Here is a 27153-nt window from a genome sequence, read left to right as displayed (position 1 = left end):
ATTAGTCATGGCGGGTGATCTGCAATTTTTAGTGGGACATTGCGGCGGACAGATCAGACCCCTAACTGACATTTTTGACACTTTTTGGGGACCAGTGACACTGATACAGTAATCAGTGCTAAATTATATGCACTGTTACTGTATAAATGACACTGGCAGGGAAGGGGTTAATACTGGGGATGATCAAAGGGGTTAAATTTATGCCTGTATGCTTACTGAATGTGTGGGGGGGTTCTGTGACAGGCACAGAGAGTTCGGGGGTTGTAGCTTAGCTGAAACTGCTGATCTCTCCCTGCCTGTCTGAGAGAAGATCCGCCTGCTTGGTTTAAATAAGCAGGCGGATCTTCTCTCGGTTTCCCGGACAATCGCGGGAGAGCATCGGCAATCACCGCCTATCCTCCCGCCTCTCCGGCTCCGGCGGCGTGCACGCACCGCCGAAACCACATGCACTCCAGTCACATAGTACTACGTGACTGGACGCAGCCAAACCGCCCTGCCGCAGTAAAAAGGCGGCGGGCGGTCAGCAAGTGCTTAAGGTATATCTTCATCAAGATCTAATGATCTCGATGAAGATCAAGGGCTAATGATACCATGGCATTATGATAATTGATGATTTGTCCTACAAGAATTGGTCCAGTCCAGTGGCCAAGTGGACTGAGATGTCTCTTGGTTATCCAAAACCTTAGCGCTCCATATACTGACCTGGGAACCACCAAGGAGACCTGGGTTGTGTGTTCCTGGTATATGGATAAACTCTAAATCCCACAATGCATCCTTATGAGACTCTCACAGAGCCTCGAAGGATTGATCAAACAATGAGGTTATATAGATAAAAACATATCAGTCCTCAGCCTCATCTTTTGTGGTTTAAAATGGTTCTAAAGGCAGAAGGTTTTTCCTTGTAACCACCTAAAGACCAGACGGCGTGTATTTACTGCGTCAAAGTGGTGCTATTGAGCAAAACAATGTACCTGTACGTCGTTTAGTTCAATAGCCACTAGATGGCCCCATCATTCCACTGGAGGTGCGATCGCACCGTGATTGACTAGCGGGGATGTCCGCCAGACAATGGGGATCATGCCCAGGAGAGGCAGAGCGCCACAACAAAGCAGATCGCCAATCTGCAAGGGGACAAGATGAAGATCTTGTGTTTCTGCTAAGCAAGAACCAGATCTCTGTTTCCCCCCCAATCAGTGCAAACCCCCCCCACAGTTAGTAAGAACCCTATAGGGACACACTTAACCCCTGATCGACCCTGATGTTAACCCCTTCCCTGCCAGTGTCAGTAGTACAGTAACAGTGCATTTTTCTTTTTTAGCACTGATCACTGTATTAGTGTCACTGGTCCCCAAAAAGTGTCAGTTAGATGTCAGATTTGTCTGGCCCAATGCCGCAGTCCCGCTAAAAATATCTGATCGCCGCCATTACTAGTAAAAAAAAAATATATATATAAATAAATGCAAAAAAAATATTTAATCGTTTGTGGATGCTATACCTTTTGTGCAAACCAATCAATATACACTTATTTGGATTTCTTTTTTTTTACCACAAATATGTAGCTGAATATATATTGGCCTAAATTAATGAAAAAATTAGATTTTTTATATTTTTTTTATCGGCTGTGCTTTATAGCAGAAAGTAATATATATATATATAAAGAAGTTCAGATGTCATGCCTGCCTCCAAAAACGCCCAAAAAATGCCCAAAAAAACGCCTGCTACAAAAACACCCAGGTGTGTTGTTGCAGGCGTTTTTTTCTAAAGTCGCGTTTTATTGTGACGCAACGTGTCGGAAAAGCCGTGGTGACGTCACTTCCGGGTCTACGGCCGAGACCGGAAGCCTCTGGAGCGATTGCTGTAACCGCATCGGCGGCATTTACCATAAAGCGTTTGATTATCTGCATAATTGTAAGTGCAACTTTTAACTTGAACCATTAAATATTATTTGAACATACTACACTATGAGATTTGCTTCCTATCTTTTCCCTGGTAAACGAGTGCCTTAAATAAGCTGTTTAGCAGTCACCCCCTGCCTGAAGCCACACTAGAAGACTTGGATTGTGATACATATATTATACCCATATCTCTGAGGATAACACCTGAGGAGTCATCCCCCAAGGTCTGCAGGTTGACATGTGACACCTGAAACGCACTTATGAGTGTTAATGGAGGTGAGCGGCCATTACACCTATTTTGTGGAACCTTAGCTCACTAAATTCCGCACTGGGAATCACCGGAAGCATCTGATCATCTCACCTTATGAACTTGATTTTGTTTTATTTATCATTATTAGACTTTACCTTCGGATCACTTCACATGTCACAGTGCATTTGTCACTTTGTGATATTTTTCACCATCACATTTTGATTTGCTTATTTTTGTACTATTGAAGAGTTGGTAGTGGTTCGCTCTTCATAGGGCATTTTTATGAATTTTTAAATTTTTTCACTGTTTCTCACATCTTCCTTAATGAGGTTCATCTTTTGGGGATGACTATCACTTTTGTCATCATTTATTGATTTATTTCATTTTTCACCTGAAGAGCTACAGTGGTTTACTCTTCATAGGGCACATTGTAATTTTTTTATGAACATATTTATTTTTGATCCTTTGATCAGTCTTTCATTCAATAGGGAATTTTCTATAGTTGTTCACTCTTGCACTGGATTTTCACCTAATTTATTCAGTTAATTTTTGATCACCTCTCAGATCACTCAAGCACTTTATTCTTCTGGGATATTTATATCTCTTACACAGGGTCACTTTATCTTTCACTATTTGAAGATTGTGTAGTATTTTTACTATCCAGCATCTCTATTATCTACCTGTATTGTGATGAAGAGTGTCTAACATCCAACATTTTTGTAACCTCTTCTTACCCAGAATTTTGGGTTCACCAAGTTTAGACTTGCGTGGATTCTTATCTCTTTATTTTATATATATTTACTGCAGTATGTGCACTTTCACTTTGGCACTTAAGCACTTTAGTCATGTTTGAAGATTGATGATTTAAAATAATTATTATCGAGTTGCTTTAATTATCTGATTTATATAGATATTTATGGTTCACCGATTTTAGAAGTTTTGCGCTGATTTTCTACTTCTTTATTTACTGTATAGGGGTATATATACACACACACTTATATGTATATATACACATACACATATATAGGTGTGATAGGAGCGAAGTCCTATGCCTGTTAATTATTTCATTAGCGCAGGCATAGGGTTCTGCTACTTTCACCTCTATATATTTGTATGTGTATATATATACATACATGTGTGTGTGTGTGTATATATACCCCTACACGGAAGTTTAGATGTTAAGCCTGCCTCCAATGACGCCCAAAAAATGCCCAAAAAAACGCCTGCTACAAAAACGCCCAGGTGTGTTGTTGCAGGCGTTTTTTTGGGGCATTTTTTGGGTGTCTTTGGAGGCAGGCATAACACCTGAACTTCTGTGTAGGGGTATATATACACACACATATATGTATATATATATACACATACACACATATAGGTGTGATAGGAGCGAAGTCCTATGCCTGTTAATTATTTCATTAGCGCAGGCATAGGGTTCTGCTACTTTCACCTCTATATATTTGTATGTGTATATATACATACATGTGTGTGTATATATATACCCCTACACAGAAGTTCTGATGTCATGTCTGCCTCCAAACACATCCACAAAAAAGCCCAATAAATGCCTGCTACAAAATTGGCCAGGTGCGATAGGAGCGAAGCCACTATCCTGCTCTATTGCAATTTTAATACAAACAATCTTTTTTCTATGGCTTTCTATTGCGGTCACCCTGACATGGAAGGGTTTGGTCACCCTGCCAAAGCAGTCAGAGTCAGTTAACCCTACACTACACTACGGTCACCCTGACACTTAACACTTTCCCTACAGAAACTAGATTATTAAATCTAACTATAGTGGAAAATAGCACCCTAACTACACTAGATATCCCTTTCCTCACACTAATAATTGCTAAATGACACTTTTGAAGCAGGAGTAACAGAACTGCTTCCACTCTCTTCCACGTCCCTGTATTACAATGCTAGAGATTTGGCGGGGCTATCTTATATACTGGGGGGCGTATTCACTAATGATTGGCCTCTGGACCCCCTAGTCACTCCAATCACATTCCTAGCATCCTGCTGCCCCCTCAATTGGCTTTTACTGATGGTTCTGGTCCAATCACGGGCTTTTAAAGCACAGTTCCTGTCCCATTGCATTTTGGTCGGTTCTGGTTGCCGAATTTCGAACAGTCAATGTTCGGGTGGAACCGATGGTCGACCCGAACCGTTCGACCATCCCTACTGCACACAGCAGGTAAGTATAACATGCCTGTTTTTTTTTTTTTTTTTTTAAACAAAAAACCCAAGATTTTAATATCACTTTAAAAGAAAAACATCAAAACATATATTGGGTTACGTGACCACACACAGACAATGCATCCTGGTCCAACTACAGACTGATATCAAAACTCAATCTAGATAATAAATTACTAGCTAAAGTTCTCTCCACACCCCTCAACCCAACTGCGCTGTCCAATGTTGTTGTTTTTTTCTTGTTTAACCGGCATCAGCTCACTTATTACTAGGTCAGAACTCCCAAATTTTAGCCCATTCAGCCTCCCGTTTGGTGGGAGCCAAGCACTAAATATTGAAGTGGCCTTTTTATTACTTTCTAACACCTCTATATATTACAGCTTTCCACTGTCACTTTTTCTTAAGGAAGGTGCAGGTTCTTACGTCCCCAGCATCCCCATCCTTTTTGGCAATAGTGGGAATAGTGTTGGGTTGGGATTAGTGGCGACATCACTACCAAAATATTGCCATTGGCTAATTTGGCCACATTTGGGCAATGACATTGATCGAATATGGCTGGAACCATATTTGGTTAACCACTTCAGATCCAAAAGAATTACCACCTTCATGACCAGACCGTTTTTTTTTTGCTCTACCGCACTGCGTTACTTTAACGGACAATTGTGCGGTCATGCAACACTGTACCAAAATTAAATTTATGTCCTTTTTGTCCTCCTAGATAGAGCTTTCTTTTAGTGGTATTTGGTTACCTCTGTGTTTTTTATTTTTTTATAAACAAAAAATGACCAACGATTTTGAAAAAAAGCAATATTTTTTACTTTCTGCTAAAAACATATCTAATAAAAATAAATGTAAAACATACATTTTCTTCAAAAATTTAGGCCAATGTATTCTGCTACGTATTTTTGGTAAAACAATCCCAATCAGCGTATATTGATTGGTTTGCACAAAAGTTATAGTGTCTACAAAACTATGGGAGATATTTATGGAGTGTTTATCAATTTTTTTTATACAAGTAATGGTTGTGATCAGTGACAGCGGGACTGTGATATTGCGGTGGGAAACTGGACACTAACTGACACTTTTTGGGGACCAGTGACACTAATATAGTGATCAGTGTTAGAAATATGTACTGTCTATGTACTGTCTATCAAAGGGTTAACTGTGTGCCTAGCTGGGGTTTTAGTGTAGTGTTGGAGGTGCTTTTACTAGGGGAAGGCGTGGATCGGTGGCTCTGCTTTGCAGGAACACAGGATATATGCCTTCCTTAATGACAGAATGGCAATCTGCCTTGTTTACCTAGGCCGATCACCATTCTGCCTGTGTCCTGAATGATTATTAGGTTGACGGGACTCGCTGATCAGCTCCCGCTGTCTGCAATCACATCAGGAGCAAGCCTCCAGCAGCGCACTTGCGCCCGATACCCAGAAATGCAGGATCACATTAATGCATGATCCTGTGCAATGAGGCCACCCTGTAGCAGTAAAACTGGGCGGTCAGCAAGTGGTTAATGATGTCATCACTATTCCCTCCCCTTCCCTTATATAGCTGATGACAGCTTTGGTAGCTGGTACTGTCAGGATTAGTAGCATGCACCCAGTGGGAATTGTGACTGATGATGCATATACAATGAGGGACTTTATTGGATTTTTATTTTTAATAGAAGTTTTGTCTTTTTTTTTTTTTTTTTGAAAGATTACTGCTCCTGGCCAAATAGAAATTTAAAAAAAAATGTTTTGCGGTAGTACATGTTCCCCAGGACACTATGCTATTTCTGATACCCCCTTACCTAGTAGCCATAGAAATTGACATTTTTAACTTGATAGATTTGGCTCCCATTGATTTCCAAGGGGTTTGGGTTTAGCACCCAAGCTTCTTTGAAGTTCATCCAACTGCTTTTGAACCAAGCCCAGGCCAGTTTGGCTCATTACAAATTATAACCTCTAAAGCAATCTACAGACATATACAGTAGATATGAAATTTAATCACATGCATAATGTATCCACCACCTGAATGGTTTGTCTTCACTAATACTGTAGGCTTCCCATGCATCTAATATGATTCTTACATTATAAAAATCTGCATTCTCCATATTAATTGATTCTCCATAACTAAGAGATGCAATTTCATCAAATGCATCATATTGGACAGAACACCACCATGGGAACCACAGGAAAAAAACCTGTAGAAAAAAAAAAAAAAACATGTTTAGCCAGAGAGTAGAGATACGTAGACGATGTATGATTTATATTAAAGACTCTTACTTGGGACTTCTTTTCCTCTAACAATGTATAAACCTCAGACATAAGCTGAGTGTCATTGTAATCTGCCATAGAGCCAAATATAAAAAATACAATGACAGACTCAGAGGGGGAAATCTCCAAAGCTCTCTTCAACCCATAGAGGGTAGATTGATTGCAGTCCCATAATTGGTACAAGTATTCATAATAAGCATCAGAGTCATCGTCATAGTTTTTTGATATGCTTTGCAAGAAGACACTCCTGTCACTGGTGATAGTTTCATTGGTTTCTGAAAAAAAAAAAAATTGTAGAAATGAAATACTCAGAATAAAGTGCCAAACATTATTATCAGCAAAAGCAATGGTAAAAGCACAAAACTACTCATCAAAATCTTGATATCCATGGCTTAACAATGTTTGTTAATATCAGCTCTGCTTATAAAAAAAACAACTTTGCACATAAAGGAGCCAGTCATAGAAACATAGAAACATAGAATGTGTCGGCATGTGTCATACCCAGTTTTAAGCTAGATCCTTGACCTAAGTGATTTGATTGGCTCAAACAAGGATTCAAAGTAACATGTTGTACATTTCATAGTCCTAACCACTGCACCCTGCGCCCTGCGCCCTGCGCCCTGGACCCTATTCACAGTGTTGCACATTTCCTGCTCCTTATTGCTGCATTCTGTATTCTCTGCATTAGGTCGTACTCTGCCGTACTCTGCCGTACTCAATGCCGTATGTTACATAGTCCTGATTGTTGCACATGTTGTTTCTGGCCACAGCTTTCTTTAAGCTGTGCTATACATTACTTGCTCGTGAACTAGTGTCCTTTATTTCAACTGTTAACACTTGCTTTGTACTCCCCAGCTATTTTAGGACTCGTTCACATGTGCTTTGGTCTCTGAAGTGTATTGTGCATTTGGAATGCTCTTCAGAGGGCATTTGACAGGTGGTGAGGAGGTGTTGTACCACCTCCTTACCACCTGCTTTAACACTTAGACCCTTAATGCATTGCACACAGCTGTGGGGCTTTTGGAGAGAAGCCCCACCCACTTAAAGCTGGACTCCATCTTCTGACATACGTTACATAGCTTGTTTGGACCAGACGTTCGGACTCCATGGAGAGCGATAACGGGTGCCTGGCAGAAATCACAGCCACTGTACCCACGATTGGCTCCCTCTGTGGCCAATTGGTGCACCTGTGTACCACCACTAGTGGTCCCGCGTAGTGATGTACAAGTACGTCGTTTCGCGGGACAGCCATGGCTGCTGTTTGACAAGCGGTTAAAGTAACGCAGTGCCGTATTGCAAAAAAATGGCCTGGTCAGGGGGTAGAATTTACCAGTCCACAAGTGGTAAATGGGTTGCAATTGGTGGGCAGTAGCACCTGCTACCAGTCAAAGGGGGTATAGTTCCTGCCATGCATTGCAGCTGCAGCATGTGTACAACTCTGCAGATAAAGAGGAAGTGGTTGGTGGACGGTAAAACCACTGCTCGCCCATTGGGTTTTATTGCCCCTCCACTGTTAGTGTGAACAATTCTATAAGGTCTTCTTAATGAAAAGGCTTGAGTTTCATTATTTACAAAATCATAGGCTGTTTTGAGTTTTTTTCTCAGGGTCCCAACAATTCCCCAGTTACAATGGTGGGTCAGTGGAACATCTATGTCCTTCTGTAGAGGGTCACCATACCCCTGTGTATGTTTGTGAAGGGGTGTTACTACCTAAACCCCTCCTACTAGCACATCAGAGACTGAGTGAGATATTAGGCAAAGAAGGGCTTAGACATCCCACCGATCATTATTTATAGGGGGCAGGGCCGTCTTTAATATTGATTGGAGCATGGGCAAACATTTTCTTGGGCCCTCCCAAATGCACTTACCAACTATTTGCAGGCAGCCCCTGCTCAAGAGGCAGCTGCTTTGGGCCCCACAACAATGACTGGGCCCAGGGCAGCTGCCCCTTTTTCCCCTGTGTTAAAGACGGCCCTGATAGGGGGAAGAATGTGCATCAGCTCAGAAGAAGAGTCTGAAAAAATGTGCATTAATCCAGGGGTGGAAAATATAAAAAAGTGACTATCAGTTGAGGAACATAAAGGTAAAATATGAGCATAGGCGCAGGGATGGGAGCTGGAAAAGTGGACTTTGTTTCAGGGGCGGAGTATGAAGAAGCACATGCCGGTTTGGAGGTAGAATGGGAGGAAGTGGATTGGCACGGTGAATTGCATCAGAATTGTCAGCTTGGCTGCTCTCACAGATACCATCGAAATCATTTCTACAAAATAAAACATTGCCTAGAAATTAAAATGTTACAATGAAACAAATTAAAGATCTGATTTTTATATTTACCTGCATATTCCAGGATTATTGAAGCATATTGTCGTGTGACGCAGGGGAATCTGGCTGATATAGTATTCAGAGAACTCTCCAAGTAGTACGAAAAACCCCAATAGGTCATAAATGGTTCCATCACTACAGTAAGGGAGGTCCCCTCTGTAACACAAATGGATCAGACAAAAACAATGTTCTATTGTTTTTTTTATAAAAACACATTCAGGATCACTGGCAACATTGTAACAAAACCTTGCAATCTATTTTGGTGATGAATTTGGAAAATGTACACTCTATTACCAAAAGTATTGGGGTGCCTGCCAACCAAGTTAGTGCCGGTTCACACTATAGCGATGTAAGACATCGCATGTGCTGCGCACCGCACCGCTCTTCAAATCACATGCGATGTCTATGCAATGCAAATTCAGCCATATGGGGAATGTCCCTCACCTGATCGTGGTGTGTGCAATGACGTCAGACATCAGCGCACCCCATCTCATGCAGGGCAGGCTGGATCTTCTAGGGCGGTGGGTGCAGCAGACACAGTAGTGACTGGAGCACTGAGGACAGACAGCGGGTGTTTGGTAGACCGGTTCAGTGGTGAGTTATAGAAGAAGATAATAGTATGTATGATATTTTCTAATATTTATAGTTACAGTATCGCATAGACATCGCATGTGATTTGAAGAGCAGTGCGGTGCGCAGAACATGCAATGTCTTACATCGCTATAGTGTGAACCGGCACTAACTTGGTTTGAGAATGTTTTGCATGTTTTTTGCATGTTTTTTGGAGAGGGAGGGTTTAAGTGTGTCCCTAGGGGCGTGCTTCTAACTGTGCAGGGGTGTGGCTGTGTGTGTAACAGCACAGATCAACGGTCCTACATAGCAGGCCCGAGTGATCTGTGCTTTTACACAGGGGAGAATGACAGGAGGCTTTGTTTACATTAGCCGCCTGCCTTTCTCCCTGCACAGCGGAAGATCGCGAGTGACCGGCGGACATCGGGTCAGCCGGTCACACGCACGGAGGTGTCCGTGAATGAGCCGGGGCAGGAGCGCACCTCCGGCGGAGTGCACTTGCCCGCTATTGGCTCCCAGGCTAGTGACGTATATATACGTCACTTTGCCTGGCCGGGGCTGACCGCTGCAGTATATAGTCGTGCGGCGGTCGGCAACTGGTTAATCATCTACCATGTGAGTTGCTAAATGTTGAACCTTTATTTAATGTAACCATATTGCTACACTTAGAGGCGCCTCTCATCTCTTTTATACTCTGTAGCTATTGCTGAATTTTTGTTTCTCATCCCCTTGTGGAGGCGCCACTTGTGGATGGACACTTATTGGTTACACAACCTATCACATTGCTAGAATTTTTTTATATGTATTATAAACTTATGGACTTATGAATAAATAGTTATGGAACGAATCATCTGAGTTCCCATTATTTCTTATGGGAAAATTCCCTCTGATATTCATTGATTTAACCGGATACCGCCACTTGCCATCTCCCAATGTTTTCAACATATAGTTTTTTTTTTATTTTCTAGCTCTTGAAAGCCGTTCACCTTAGGTGCATCCATTAGATCATCCGGCTGGATCAATTCTCCTTTTTATCTATTCACTGATTTACCTAAATGTCCCATTTATACATTCCACATTTGTTACATTGGGAATATTTTTGCAGACAGGTTTCTCGTTGTCCCACAGGGTGTTCCCAATGTGCCCCCCCTGTAAGTCAGTTCCCTCTCCAGCCGCCCAGGGCCTTGGAAGGACCCCTTTTTGGAATTTTTCTGTACCTATGGAAATACTCTCTGGCACATCAATATCCATCAGCTTTATGGTAAATATGCAAATTATATTTTTTATAGCTAGTTTATTATGTGATGTATATTTTATTGCTAACTCCTTAACCACTTGCCGACCGCCGCAAGTACATTTACTGCGGCAGTCTGGCGCTCCTGGGCAAACCGACGTAGTACTACGTTGCTCGCCCAGGAGCCTGTAGGGGGCGAGCGCGCGCCGCCGGAGGCACGCTCCTGCCCCCGCTCTTTCCCTGGCATCTCCGCGCGAGTGACTGGCGGCTCCGATGTCTGCCGGCCACTCACGATCTCCTGCTGGAGAGGGAGAAAGGCAGGCGGCTGATGTAAACACAACCGCCTGTCATTCTCCCTGATGTAACTGCAGAGATCATACGATCCTGCTATGTAAGATCGTATGTCTCTGTGGTTACATTACAAGCCATGCCCCCCCACAGTTAGAAGCACACCCCAAGGGATTACCTTTAACCCACTAATCACCAATAAAGTTAACCCCTTTCCTGCCAGTGTAATTTTTTACAGTAACAGTGGATATGTATAGCACTGATTACTGTAGTAATGTCACTGGTACCCCCAAAAGTGTCAAAAATGTCAGTTAGGGGTCCAATCTGTCCGCCGCAATGTCGCAGTCCTGCAAAAAAAATTGCAGATCGCCGCCATTATTTGTTAAAAGAAAAAAAACAATAAAAATGACAGAAATCTTTCCCTTAGTAAATGCAATAACTTTTGCGCAAAGCAATCAAAATACCCTTATTGCGATTTTTTTTTTACCAAAAATATGTAGCAGAAAACAAATTGGCCTAAAATGTTAAAAAAAATTTTGATTTTTACTTTTTTTTTTTGAGAATTTCATATAAAAAAATCTGAAAAATATTGTTATTTTTTCAAAATTGTCGCTGTTTTTTTGTTTATAGCGCAAAAAATAAAAATCGCACAGGTGATCAAATACCACCAAAAGAAAGCTCTGTTTGTGGGGAAAAAAAAGGACGTCAATTTTATTTGGGTACAGCTTTGCACGACCGCGCAATTGTCCGTTAAATTCACGCAGTGCCGAATCGCAAAATAGGCCCTGGTCTTTGAGCAGATTAATCCTCCAGGGCTTAAGTGGTTAATGCATTATATAGATATTGCATACCCCCTGAAGAAGACTTTACTTCATAGGTTGAAACGCGTCGGGGTACCATCTTGTTGGTTGTGATTGTCTAATTATTTTTGTATATGACCTTACCAATTTTGTCATTACCTGTGATGGAATAATATCAATCTTGTAACCAGAGCTCATATTTTATTGTATGTAAAATATATTCTATTAACAATTTGCTAATAAAATCAATATTTTTTACTACCGCTCAAGAAAATGTTATTTGCTGCTCAAAAACCCCTGGGGGTATTCTTTCCTTATTCGCTTTGATATAAATATATATTGATATATTTTTTCTCGTTCTTATATCAGAGATTCCTCACTTACCTTTCTGTGTACAGTCATTATCTAAAACACATGAAGAAAAAGATAAATCATTATAAGATTCCTGCAATAAATTTCTTTTCTACACAATTTAATAAGTGTCAAAGGGGTGACAACCTCACCTATATTGTTTGATTTGATTAGGGTCAACTACTTACTCACACTTTAAAATAAGTGCATTATATTGATTAAAATAGTATATACAGTGTAATTCTTTCCTTGCATTTTTTATTATTTTTATTATTTGAATGTACCGTTGGAAAAACCAATCCTGTTGCACAATGTGTTGCGCCTATGAAAATGAAATGGATTAGTTATTGAGATGTAGGCTCTGCCACACCGTTAAAGTTTTGAAAGGATGGGAGCGCCACACCAGCTTGTATAAACTTTTTAAATATTTCTTATTTTGGAACAGCCAACGAGTTTCGGGAGTTCAGCACTCCCCCTTCATCAGGGCTAAAAACTTACTGCTGTAAGGTTAACAGCATTCGATAATAATCTTTCTGTAAAAATCCTTCACTCTCAGCACCTCCACGGGTGAAAATGTCCCCTCTTTGGTCCTCTTCCTTCAGGGTGATGCAGGCACTTGGATAAGAAAGTGCCAGTATAGCACTAATAACACTGAACCTTGGGGTACACCACTAATAACACTGAATCTTGGGGTACACCACTAATAACACTGAACCTTGGGGTACACCACTAATAACACTGAACCTTGGGGTACGCCACTAATAACATTGAACCTTGGGGTACACCACTAATAACACTGAACCTTGAGGTACACCACTAATAACACTGAATCTTGGGGTACACCACTAATACCATTGAACCTTGGGGTACACCACTAATAACACTGAACCTTGAGGTACACCACTAATAACACTGAATCTTGGGGTACACCACTAATAACACTGAATCTTGGGGTACACCATTAATAACACTGAATATTGGGGTACACCACTAATAACACTGAATCTTGGGGTACACCACTAATAACACTGAACCTTGGGGTACACCACTAATAACACTGAATCTTGGGGTACACCACCAATAACACTGAATCTTGGGGTACACCACTAATAACACTGAATTTTGGGGTACACCACTAATAACACTGAACCTTGGAGTACACCACTAATAACACTGAACCTTGGAGTACACCACTAATAACACTGAATCTTGGGGTACACCACTAATAACACTGAACCTTGGGGTACACCACTAATAACACTGAACCTTGGAGTACACCACTAATAACACTGAATCTTGGAGTACACCACTAATAACACTGAACCTTGGGGTACACCACTAATAACACTGAACCTTGGAGTACACCACTAATAACACTGAATCTTGGAGTACACCACTAATAACACTGAACCTTGGGGTACACCACTTATAACACCAAACCTTGGGGTACACCACTAATAACACTGAACCTTTGAGTACACCACTAATAACACTGAATCTTGGGGTACACCACTAATAACACTGAACCTTGGGGTACACCACTAATAACACTGAACCTTGGGGTACACCACTAATAACACTTAACCTTGGGGTACACCACTAATAACACTGAACATTGGGGTACACCACTAATAACACTGAACCTTGGGGTACACCACTAATAATACTGAACCTTGGGGTACACCACTAATAATACTGAACCTTGGGGTACACCACTAATAACACTGAATCTTGGGGAACACCACTAATAGCATTGAATCTTGGGGTACACCACTAATAACACTAAACTGGGGGGTACATTACTAATAACACTGAACCTTGGGGTACACCACTAATAACATTGAATCTTGGGGTACACCACTAATAACACTGAACCTTGGGGTACACCACTAATAACACTGAATCTTGAGGTACACCACTAATAACACTGAACCTTGGGGTACACCACTAATAACACTGAATCTTGGGGTACACCACTAATAACACTGAATATTGGGGTACGCCACTAATAACACCGAAACTTGGAGTACACCGCTAACAACACTGAACCTTGGAGTACACCACTAATAACACTGAACCTTGGGGTATACCACTAATAACACTGAACCTTGGGGTACACCACTAATAACACTGAACCTTGGGGTACACCACTAATAACAGCAAACCTTGGGGTACACCACTAATAACACTGAACCTTTGAGTACACCACTAATAACACTGAATCTTGGGGTACACCACTAATAACACTGAACCTTGGGGTACACCACTAATAACACTGAACCTTGGGGTACACCACTAATAACACTGAACCTTGGGGTACACCACTAATAATACTGAACCTTGGGGTACACCACTAATAACACTGAACCTTGGAGTACACCATTAATAACACTGAACATTGGGGTACACCACTAATAACACTGAACCTTGGGGTACACCACTAATAATACTGAACCTTGGGGTACACCACTAATAACACTGAATCTTGGGGAACACCACTAATAGCATTGAATCTTGGGGTACACCACTAATAACACTAAACTGGGGGGTACATTACTAATAACACTGAACCTTGGGGTACACCACTAATAACATTGAATCTTGGGGTACACCACTAATAACACTGAACCTTGGGGTACACCACTAATAATACTGAATCTTGAGGTACACCACTAATAACACTGAACCTTGGGGTACACCACTAATAACACTGAATCTTGGGGTACACCACTAATAACACTGAATATTGGGGTACGCCACTAATAACACCGAAACTTGGAGTACACCGCTAACAACACTGAACCTTGGAGTACACCACTAATAACACTGAACCTTGGGGTATACCACTAATAACACTGAACCTTGGGGTACACCACTAATAACACTGAACCTTGGGGTACACCACTAATAACACTGAACCTTGGGGTACACCACTAATAACACTGAATCTTGGGATACACCACTAATAACACTGAATCTTGGGGTACACCATTAATAACACTGAATAGTGGAGTACACCACTAATAACACTGAATCTTGGGGTACACCACTAATAACACTGAATATTGGGGTACACCACTAATAACACCGAAACTTGGAGTACACCGCTAACAACACTGAACCTTGGGGTACACCACTAATAACACTGAACCTTGGAGTACACCACTAATAACACTGAATCTTGGTGTACACCACTAATAACACTGAACCTTGGGGTACACCACTAATAACACCGAACCTTGGAGTACACCACTAATAACACTGAACCTTTGAGTACACCACTAATAACACTGAATCTTGGGGTACACCCCTAATAACACTGAACTTTGGGGTACACCACTAATAACACTGAACCTTGGGGTACACCACTAATAACACTGAACCTTGGGGTACACCACTAATAACACTGAATCTTGGGATACACCACTAATAACACTGAATCTTGGGGTACACCATTAATAACACTGAATAGTGGAGTACACCACTAATAACACTGAATCTTGGGGTACACCACTAATAACACTGAATATTGGGGTACACCACTAATAACACCGAAACTTGGAGTACACCGCTAACAACACTGAACCTTGGGGTACACCACTAATAACACCGAAACTTGGAGTACACCGCTAACAACACTGAACCTTGGAGTACACCACTAATAACACTGAACCTTGGAGTACACCACTAATAACACTGAACCTTGGGGTACACCACTAATAACACCGAACCTTGGAGTACACCACTAATAACACTGAACCTTGGGGTACACCACTAATAACACCGAACCTTGGGGTACACCACTAATAACACTGAACCTTGGGGTACACCCCTAATAACACTTAATCTGGGGTACACCACTAATAACACTGAACCTTGGGGTACACCACTAATAACACTGAACCTTGGGGTACACCACTAATAACACTGAACCTTGGGGTACACCACTAATAACACTGAACCTTGGAGTACACCACTAATAACACTGAACCTTGGAGTACACCACTAATAACACTGAACCTTGGGGTACACCACTAATAACACTGAATCTTGGGGTACAACACGTACACTGAACCACAAGTGGGGACCAATGGGTGACCCAAAAGAGGAGGTTCAGGGCTTCAAAACCCTTACAAGGCAGGTAAGTATAACATGTTTGTTATTAAAAAAAAAAGGTTTACAATCACTGTAAATGAATTTCTTTCTCTAAGCGGATCAATATGACAGCCAGGCGAGTAGCACAGTCCTGATATTTGTGGGGGTTTTTTTATGTATTTTTATCCCATGCACAGCACATTTCATTACAGAAACAAACTCCCCAGCCTGACAGAATCCTCATTTCTGACATAAAAGAGTAGAAACAGAATTATAACTTACTGGGCTCCTCAGGGGTGGTGAACTCTGAAAGAAGAAAACAGAGATTAAGAGATTATAAACTATAAAAAATGAATTAAAAAAATGTATTATGGGATCTGCCCCACCATTTCTAACAAAATATGGAAAATTAAACTGTTTTCAGTAATGGATCCATTCCTGATGTGTTACAATATACAGAAACATTTTTTACAATATCTCCAGCTTTTATCATTAAAAAAGGTGTTCTTGAGATCTTGACAGTGACTTTGCCAAGGCTGAGATGATGTCATCAATGTGCTGCAGGCAGGAGGAAACATTTCCTCATTCTCCCCTCCCCCCAGTGATCAGACTATGCATTGTAACTTTGTAACAAGTCATAGGGTAAAAGGCTGCAAGCAGGGGGTCTGATCTGTGCCAGACATTTATGTACACAGCTGACAACGGCACAGGCACCAGGACTTTTATGATTGCGTCATCTCTGAGCCATCATCTCATTCCTGGAAGTAAATGGTGACCCTGGAGGATGGCTGAAAAAAGATGGCGTCATCCTTCTGGATAGGAAAGAAGATGATGGTGTTATCAGGGTGAGTGCGGTCATCTCTGAGAGAGGTGATAATGACCTGGAAGCAGTGGTGGCCGGTTCGTTAGGGGTGCAGGGGCGCCGCCCCCCCATCCATGCGTCCGGCCCCCTAATCTGCATGCAGGGGCGCCGGACGCATGGAGTTCAATGGGGATTTTTTTTTTGCATCACCTGATTAGAGCCAGAGGCTCTGATAGGGCAATGCAAAATGTGGACCCGGGGCGCAGAGCAGTGCGTCCCGAGCCCATCCATTGTGTGACAATAGCGAATGAAAATTTGCTTTTGTCACTCCGATCCTCCTCCTGGCCAATCAGGAAGTGCGTCCGATACGCGCTTCCTGATTGGCCGCAAGGCGCCATTGGACGAGGAGGAGGCAGGAGCGGAAGGACTGGAGGAGACGCACCGCCGGGACCGAGGAGAAGCCGCCGTTCAGGGGACTGAGGAGAAGCCGATCGCCGCCGCTGCTGTTCCAGGTAGGTAAGGGGGCACACACGCTGATCTCTGCATTGCGGGAATGTATGCTGGTCACTACATTGGGGGCACGCACGCTGATCTCTGCATTGGGGGCACTACTAACGCTAAACCTTGGGGTACACTACTAACACTGAACCTTGGGGTACACTACTAACACTGAACCTTAGGGTACACTACTAACACTGAACCTTGGGGTACACTACTAACGCTGAACCTTGGGGTACACTACTAACGCTGAACCTCGGGATACACCACTAACACTGAACCTTGGGGTACACTACTAACGCTGAACCTTGGGGTACACTACTAACACTGAACCTTGGGGTACACTACTAACACTGAACCTTGGGGTACACCACTAACACTGAACCTCGGGGTACACTACTAACACTGAACCTTGGGGTACACTACTAACACTGAACCTTGGGGTACACTACTAACGCTGAACCTTGGGGTACACTACTAACACTGAACCTTGGGGTACACCACTAACACTGAACCTTGGGGTACACTACTAGCACTGAACCTTGGGGTACACTACTAACACTGAACCTTGGGGTACACCACTAACACTGAACCTTGGGGTACACCACTAACACTGAACCTTGGGGTACACCACTAACACTGAACCTCGGGGTACACCACTAACGCTGAACCTTGGGGTACACTACTAACACTGAACCTTGGGGTACATTACTAACACTGAACCTTGGGGTACACTACTAACACTGAACCTCGGGTACACCACTAACACTGAACCTTGGGGTACACTACTAACGCTGAACCTTGGGGTACACTACTAACACTGAACCTTGGGGTACACTACTAACGCTGAACCTTGGGGTACACTACTAACACTGAACCTTGGGGTACACCACTAACACTGAACCTTGGGGTACACTACTAACACTGAACCTTGGGGTACACTACTAACACTGAACCTTGGGGTACACTACTAACACTGAACCTCGGGTACACCACTAACACTGAACCTTGGGGTACACTACTAACGCTGAACCTTGGGGTACACTACTAACACTGAACCTTGGGGTACACTACTAACACTGAACCTCGGGGTACACTACTAACACTGAACCTTGTTGCGAGTACCTGAGTGGAGTGACTGTGTAGTGTTGAATACTGCATGTGACTGAGGAGAAACTGTGTGCTGAGAAATTAGAAGTTAGTCGGGAAGTTAGTAAACAGCTAATCGGACAGAGTTAGAGTTCCAATCCCCATTAGATTAGATTCGTGGGTACGATGCTCGGCAGGTGTGGAGATGTGACTCAGTGTACATCTTGTGGCATGTATGCATTCCTCGATCATGCGATCGAGGGTGAATACAGCTCCACAAAATGTAAGCACGTTGCTTCCCTAGGAAGCTCAGGTCCTGAATCTAGGTAAGCAGCTGGCAACACTGAGAAGAATCTCCATACTGAAGGAGAGCTGGGAACGTACCCGGATGGAAAGACAAGGGTGAAGGCACCAGAGCAGAGTAGTTGGGTGACATTTAAGAAGGGTAGAGGGGAAAGAGCCAAGGAGGTCGGTCCAGGGCTGAAACATCCCAATAAATAAGCCCTGTTGTGTGATGTTGGGGAAACCATTCAGGAACCAGCATTGCTGGAGCAGAGCGACGCCCCTAGCTGCCAGGGGAAGAACTCCTCCAGTGAGGGCAGGAGGGAGGCTAAGGGTAAGGAAAGGCAGGTTCTGGTGGTAGAGGACTCAGTTATTAGAAAGACAGAGAGAGCAATCTGTCAAAAAGACCGTAAGCGCCAAACTGTTTGTTGTTTACCGGGCCTCGGGTTTGGGACATCACGGATCTGGTGGACAGATTATTGGGTGGGGCTGGGGAGGACCTAGCTGTCACGGTACATGTGGGTACAGATGACAGAGTTAGAGGGAGATGCAGAGTCCTACAAAACGATTTCAGGGACTTAGGAGCTAAATTAAGGAGTAGGACCTCCAAGGTAGTATTCTCAGAAAAGAGGCATCGGGAGATTAGGGAAGTTAACAAGTGGCTGGGGTACTGGTGCAGTAAGAAGGGGTTCGGTTCCTGGAGAACTGGGCTGCTTCTCAGTCGGCTACCGACTCTTTAGAAGGGATGGACTGCACCTAAATGGGGAGGGTGCAGCCATACTGGGAGAGAAGATGGACGCAAAGTTAAAGGTTCTTTTAAACTAGGTGATGGGAAGGTGGTCCAGATGTAGAATTAGCCAGCGGGGAGCAAGGTTCAGTGAGCATTATTGGGGGCATTACCGGTAGGGTGACCAGAAATCCAAAACCCAAGGTAGGTGGGCTGACAAATCAAAAGTGCAGCCTCATAACACCTAATAAGGGTATAGTATGCAACCAGACAAAATTACGAGGTTTGTATACCAATGCTAGAAGTCTGGTCAACAAGATGGGAGAACTGGAGCTGCTAATGTATGAGGAAGATTTCGATTTTGTGGGAATTTCTTGGTTTGACAGCTCTCATGATTGGCTGGCAACCATTTAAGGGTATTCCCTTTATTGCAGAGATAGAGAGAGTAAAAAAGTGTAAGGGTATGCCTGTATATCAAGAACAATATGCAAGTGAATATGGGGGGACGATATCACGAATAGAGCTAAGGAGGAGGTAGAATCCCAAATGGTAAAGCTTCAAAGGGAAGGTACTATAGGGAAGGTAATATTGGGCATATGCTATGGGCCCCCCAACCAGAGGGAGGAGGGGGAAGCGGATCTCCTTTCACAGATTGGAATGGCAGAAAGGATGGGAAATGTCATTATAATGGGGGATTTTAATTATCCAGTTATAGACTGGGCAGAAAGAACCGCACATTCATCTAAGGCTCACCATTCCCCAAATGTTTTGCAGAACAGTTTAATGGGTTAGATGGTGAACGCACCAACGAGAAACAATGCAGTACTAGATCTACTGATTATTAACAATACAGACCTGATCACGGATGTAGAAATATGGGGCAACTTAGGGAACAGGGACCATAGGTTATTTAGTTTCCGTATAAATCATAGAGTAATACAAGGACACTGAATTTCAAAAGAGCAAACTTCCCAAAACTGTGCTCTTTGCTAGACAAAATAAAATGGGATAAAATCCTAGGAACAAAGAACATGGAGGAAAAATGGGAGTGTTTTAAAAACATTCTAAAAAAAGGTATTGTCCAGTGCATTCCAATGGGGAAGAAGTTTAAAAGAGCTCAAATAAACGCTGGGTGGCTAAACTCCAATGTAAAAATGCATATAAAAACTAAAGCAAATGCCTTAAAAAAATACAAGGCTGAGGGGTCATTGGCAGCATTCCAACATTACAAAGAATGCAATAAGAAATGTAAAGGAGAAATCAAGGCAGCTAAAATAGAACATGAAAGGCACATAGCAGAAGAGAGTAAAAAAAAAAAAAAAACCCAAGAAATTCTTTAAGTATATAAATAGTAAGAAAGTGAGGCCAGAACACATTGGCCCCATAAAGAACACAAAGGATTCAAAAGAGAATTGGGGGGCTACAGTAACCCAGCTTGTAATGTTAAAGTTAATTACACATCACAGGAAGCCCCCTCATGATTAACAGAAGACAGACTCAGAACTAGACTTGAAAAACTTAACATAAAAAGTGACATAAGTCACTGGGACCAGATGGCTTACACCCGAGGGTCCCTAAAGAACTCAGCCAGGTGATAGCCAGACCATTGTTCCTACTTTTTATGATTAGTCTACTGACATGAATGGTACCAGCTGATTGGAAAAAAGCCAATGTGGTACCAATATTTAAAAACGGTTTGAGACATATTCCGGGGGAACTACAGGCCATTTAGACAGTAGTCTGTAAGATATTAGAGGGGATAATAAGGGACTATATACAAGACTTTAGTAATGAAAACAGTGTCATTAGTAGTAATCAGCATGGATTCATGAAAAATCATTCTTGCCAGACCAATCTATTAACCTACTATGAAGAAGTGAGCTGCCATCTAGATAAAGGAAGGCCTGTGGATGTGGTGTATCTGCACTTTGCAAAGGCATTTGATACAGTTCCCCACAAATGCTTACTGTACAAACTAAGGTACACAGGTATGGACCATAGGGTGAGTACCTGGAATAAAAGCTAGCTGCAGGGGCGAGTCCAACGGGTGGTGATAAATGGGGAGTACTCAAAATGGTCTGGTGTGGAAAGTAGGGTTCCCCAAGGATCTGTCCTGGGACCAATCTTATTTAATTTATTCATAAACGACCTAGAGCAGTGGTCCTCAACTCCGGTCCTCAGGGCCCACTAACAGGCCAGATTTTAAGTATTACCTTGGGGAGATGCAAACTAGAGTACTGCAATCGCTGAGCAGCAAATTATATCACCTGGGATGGATTTCAGTTGCCTTGCAAACCTGGCCTGTTGGTGGGACCTGAGGACCAGGGTTGAGGACCACTGACCTAGAGGATGGGATAAACAGCTCAATCTCCGTATTTGCGGATGATACTAAATTAAGCACGGCAATAACTTCCATGCAGGATGTGGAAACCTTACAAGAAGACGTGAACAAAATAATGGGATGAGCAGCTACATGGTAAATGGCAAATGAGGTTTAATGTTGAAAAATGTAAGGTAATGCATTTGGGTGCCAGAAATACGAATGCAAGTTACTCACTAGGGGGAGAGCCTTTGGGGGAATCTAAGATGGAAAAGTACCTGGAGGTCCTACTAATGCCAAGCCGCTGCAAGCAAACCCAACAGAATATTAGCATGTATTAAAAAGGGGATTCACTCCAGAGAATAAACAATAATTCTCCCACTCTACAAGACTAAAGACACTGAACATTGGTGTACTGAAACTAATAACACTGAACCTTGGGGTACACCACTTACACTGAACCTTGGGGTACATTACTAATAACACTGAACCTTAGGGTACACTACTAACACTAAACATTGGGATATGCCACCAATAATACTGAACCTTGAGGTACACCACCAACACTGAACATTGGGGTACACCACTAATAATACTAAAGCTCGGGGTGCACCACTAACACTGAACATTGGGGTACACCAATAATAATGCTAAACCTTGGGGTACATCACTAGTAACCCTGAACATCGGGATACACAATTAACACTGAACCCTGGGGTACACCACTAATAACACTGAACATTGGAGTACACCACCAACACTGAACATTGGGGTGCACCACTAGCACTGATCTTTGGGGTACACCACCAATACTGAACCTTTGGATACATCGCTAACACTGAACATTGGGGCACACCACCAATACTGAATCTCGGAGTACACTACTAATAACACTGAGCATTGGGGTACACCACTAATAAAATTGAACCTTGGGTACATCACTAATAACATTGAACCTTGGGGTACACCACTAATAGCACTGAACATTGGTGTACCAAAACTAATAACAATGAACCTTGGGGTACACCAGTAATAACACTGAACCTTAGGGTACACCACTTACACTGAACATTGGGGTAAATTACTACTAACACTGAACCTTGGGGTATACCACTAACACTGAACCTTGGGGTACACTACTAACACTGAACCTTGGGGTATGCCACTAATAACACTGAACCTTGGGGTACACCATCAACACTGAGCATTGGGGTACACCACTAATAATACTAAAGATGGTGTGCATCACTAACACTTAACCTTGGGGTACACCAATTGCACTAAACCTAGGGGTACACCACTAACACTAAACCTTGGAGTACACCACTAACACTAAATATTGGGGTACACCACTAACACTGAACCTTGGGGTACACCACTAACACTGAACCTTGGAGTACACCACTAACACTAAACCTTGGGGTGCAGCACTAACACTGAACCTTGGGGTACACCACTAACACTGAACCTTGGGGTACACCACTTACACTAAGCCTGGGTGTACCTTACTAATACCACTAAATCTTGGGGTACACCACTAACTCTACCACAGAAATATCCGCAGACCATTCTAAGTATAAATCATTAATCACTAATCTCTGAATATGGACTTTTAGCCCGTTTTCTATTCATTTACACACCTTCGCTCTCTTTTTATAGTTTGCATCTTATAATTCTCCTCCATTCACAATATTGAAGACCTTTTTTTAGCTGTCTCTGGACCATGGTATTTTCAAGGCATTGCAGTTCATTTAAGGCCGGTAATACTACACCTATTATGGACTTGAGCTCCATTATTCTCCTTTCTATACACAGATCTGAAGAAGGAATTTTATAGATTTGCATTCTCTTCGTCCTCAGTCACCAACTATGAGCTATCAGGGACCTACATGCTCAGACTTTATCTTTTACTATTATTATATATTTAACTCATGTTTGGGGTTTTGTGTGTTTCTCTTTCACAACCTGTTGTTTACCCTGGCAGATTTATGTGATTTCATACATATTGTTATATTACAAGTTTCCTGGGAACCTGACCAATGATATATAAAGGGGAATAGTGATGCACCTTTCACACATTCTAAGTAAAACATCTACACCTCCTTCGCTGGGTCTGTAGATGTTTTATTGAGGAACGGATTTAGGTCCTCCATATGGTGTCTGCTCTCCCTCATCAGTCACTATACCATAGATCCCCCCCAACCCTCCCACCCAGGTCTAACAACATCAGTTGACCTAAATCTACTCACCAGCCGTCCCATGAGGAGCTCCCAGCAGGACCAGGAGGAAGAGGAGAGACATCCAGCTTCTCATTGTGAATTCTTCTTTCTGTATCGATCTTTCATCAACACCAACTTCTCCCAACAACGTTCTCTTCACAAATCTGAGGTCCACTTTTCTGCCTTCCTTTTATACTGTTTCTCCACAAGAGGATAAAACCAAAATTCTCTTTTTTCACGCATTTTTTCCCACACGCAAAAATGTCATTGACAATGTCCAAGGCATTGTTCTACAAAGTTCTTAAATGCTCCTCCAAACCTTGGGACAAATATGTTAAATACTCCAAGTAATTCAGTGTTGTGTAGCTTTGTCTTCATTGTTAGAAACTATTGTTGTGCTTTTCATGAATTTAAGAATAGGTGTAAGCTGAGTTTTTTCTTTTTATTATTTTCTATATGTGCATACAGAACATGAACAGAAAATCAATATGTTCTTATTGTTCACCTCTGTGACCCCTTTATCACTCCCCCCGGGGCAGTTTTATATTTCCACTATGGACCTGTTTTTTTTTTCTGCAATAACTTTGACATTACTTACACTGATAACAAAAGGAATACATATATTGTTTTTTAAGGACATGCAAGGCTTTTTTTTTTTTTTGTGATTATGTCTTGCAAATATTAATTTTATTGAGTTTCTTTTTTCAATCCTCAGACAAAAAAAAGACAAAAAAGAAAAGCATTTTATTTTCTTTTTTGACCAGTGCTGCTTATATATGTTATAATATAGAAATATAATATATAAAGCCATTATATATATATATATATATATATATATATATATATATATATATATATATATATATATATATATATATATATATATATATATATTTATTTATTTATCTATCAATATACTGTATATATTATAGTATAGATAAAAATAAAACGTGTACACTTTATTTTATAATTTGTCCTGTTTAATATGAAATTAAAAATATGATTCTGATATTAAAAAAAAAAAAAAAATACTTTTGCAAGGTTATTTCCTAATGAAATAAAGTGTGTGTGTGTTTTTTTTTTTTTTTGCACCTTTTTAAATGTGACACTAAAAAAATTATTGAACAAAACAAATGAAAAAAAAATGACATATTATTAATTAATGAAACAGAAAAATAAAAATCAGCAGGAAAATAACAGTTGAAGGGAGAAGGAAAAGTTATTGCAAGGTTATTTCCAAATTAAATAACATTCTTTTTTTTCTTGCGCTTTTTAAATGGAGCATTAAACAAAAAAAAAAAAAAAAAAAATATATATATATATATATATATATATATATATATATATATATATACAAAACAAATGAAAACAAAAAAAGTTTCAATATTAATGGTTAATAAAATAGAAATAAACACAAACAAGCAAGAAAATAACAGCTGAAGGTAGAAGGGGAAGAAGGAGTTAACTAGGGGTGATTATACTTAATGATAATAATAATAATAATAATAATAATAATATTATTATTATTATTATTATTATTATTATAATTATAATATATAATAATAATAATAATAATAATTATAATATAATAATAATAGTAATAATAATAATAATAATAATAATAATAATAATAATAATAATAATAATAATAATAATAATATATGTGATCTTCCTGAGAAGTAGATAAAGGAACATTTCCAAAATGTATTTTTCCTGTTCAAATAGAACATTTTTTGGGGGGCATGGGGACTGCCATCCAATATGGCCAATAAGTGAAGGAGCTCCGCTCAGCCCTCCAGGAAAGAGACATCCACGGAGCAGCCACTGGCTCCTCATCAACACACTTGCACCCTCTACATCTGCTCCTTCTTGCGGTATGCCCAGACACTGCATGGAGCATCAGCAACACTTAAAAATGACTGAGTTCTACCCAGCCAGGCTGCGGAGGCTACAAAAAAATAGCAGGGGTCCCCAGGTTCACCACTAGTGCTCTGGAGCTTGAAGCTCCTGCTATGCTGAGGGTGGTGGCTTCATTTTACAGTGCAGTCATATCCCCAGCAAGCTCCTGCTCCTCAACCCCTGATATCCACAGCCCTTTGAAGTTCAGAACCAGGAAGGACTCCGATACTGCAGCCAGGGGAAGAACAATGGATGGTGTGAGTGCTACCCATGATCAGCCTCAGATAAATACTGCATTCCCTGACCCAATTGCTGCATTCCCCACAACAGGGGAGCCCATATCAGACACAACACTGAAGGAGATGCTGCTCTCCCTGCAAGCCAATATACAATCAGATGTCTTATCTATTTTACAACAACACAAAGTCCATGAGTTGGGAAATAGAATCAACCATGTGGAGGAGAAAATGAGCCAATTTGCAACCTACTTTAATACACTGGTTAGGGCCATCTTACCATATGGGCACACTGGGCAGTTGCCCGGGGGCCCACCTTGCCTGGGGGTCCCCACCTGCCCAGCGACCCAGCCCCAGCCAAGCATTAGCCCCGATTCCCAATCCCGTGTGCATCCCGCCGCCAAACTTAGCAGATGGCAAGCGCCTGTCAGCCCTGCACTGCTGTCAGGCCACTTGGGCCGTAGTGGGGGAACTCATAACTGCAGGAATGCCTGTCTGCCTCCACAAGAACAGGCACACACAGGACAGTCGAGTCTGACTCCTGTCTGTGTGTGTTCACCGGACCCAGCCGCCGAACTTGGAAGCTGTCATTGGCCTGGCACTGCTGTACCAATAAATATCGCCTTATTGGTAATTTGCATTTTTATTCTCATGGGTGATTATGTAGGCAGGGCCCCAGTGCACTGCATTGCCCAGGGCCCTTTAATGCTCTTAAGATGGCACTGACACTGGTGGAGACAAATACTGATCAAGCGGAAAGCTATAGCAGCAGATCTGGAGGATAGATCAAGAACAAACAATTTAAAAACCTGAGGCATTCCTGAATCT

General features: G+C 41.7%; 1 protein-coding gene across 1 annotated transcript in view; it reads right to left on the bottom strand.

Moving 5' to 3' along the window:
- LOC309558390 (uromodulin-like) overlaps positions 1-24284 on the bottom strand; it is a gene marked incomplete at both ends in the record, with an annotated part of 77776 nt that extends 53492 nt beyond the window's left edge. The window contains 6 exons of the mRNA XM_082261465.1: positions 6407-6520; positions 6603-6868; positions 8928-9071; positions 12192-12212; positions 16536-16559; positions 24221-24284. Coding sequence (XP_082117591.1) covers positions 6407-6520; positions 6603-6868; positions 8928-9071; positions 12192-12212; positions 16536-16559; positions 24221-24284 — 633 coding nt within the window. The remainder of the gene's footprint in view (positions 1-6406; positions 6521-6602; positions 6869-8927; positions 9072-12191; positions 12213-16535; positions 16560-24220) is intronic.
- Between the last annotated feature and the right edge of the window lie 2869 nt (positions 24285-27153).

Source organism: Pelophylax lessonae, assembly GCF_965119305.1.
Source record: "Pelophylax lessonae genome assembly, chromosome: 6".
Classification (NCBI taxonomy): domain Eukaryota; kingdom Metazoa; phylum Chordata; class Amphibia; order Anura; family Ranidae; genus Pelophylax; species Pelophylax lessonae.
This window is presented reverse-complemented; position numbering and strand designations above follow the sequence as displayed.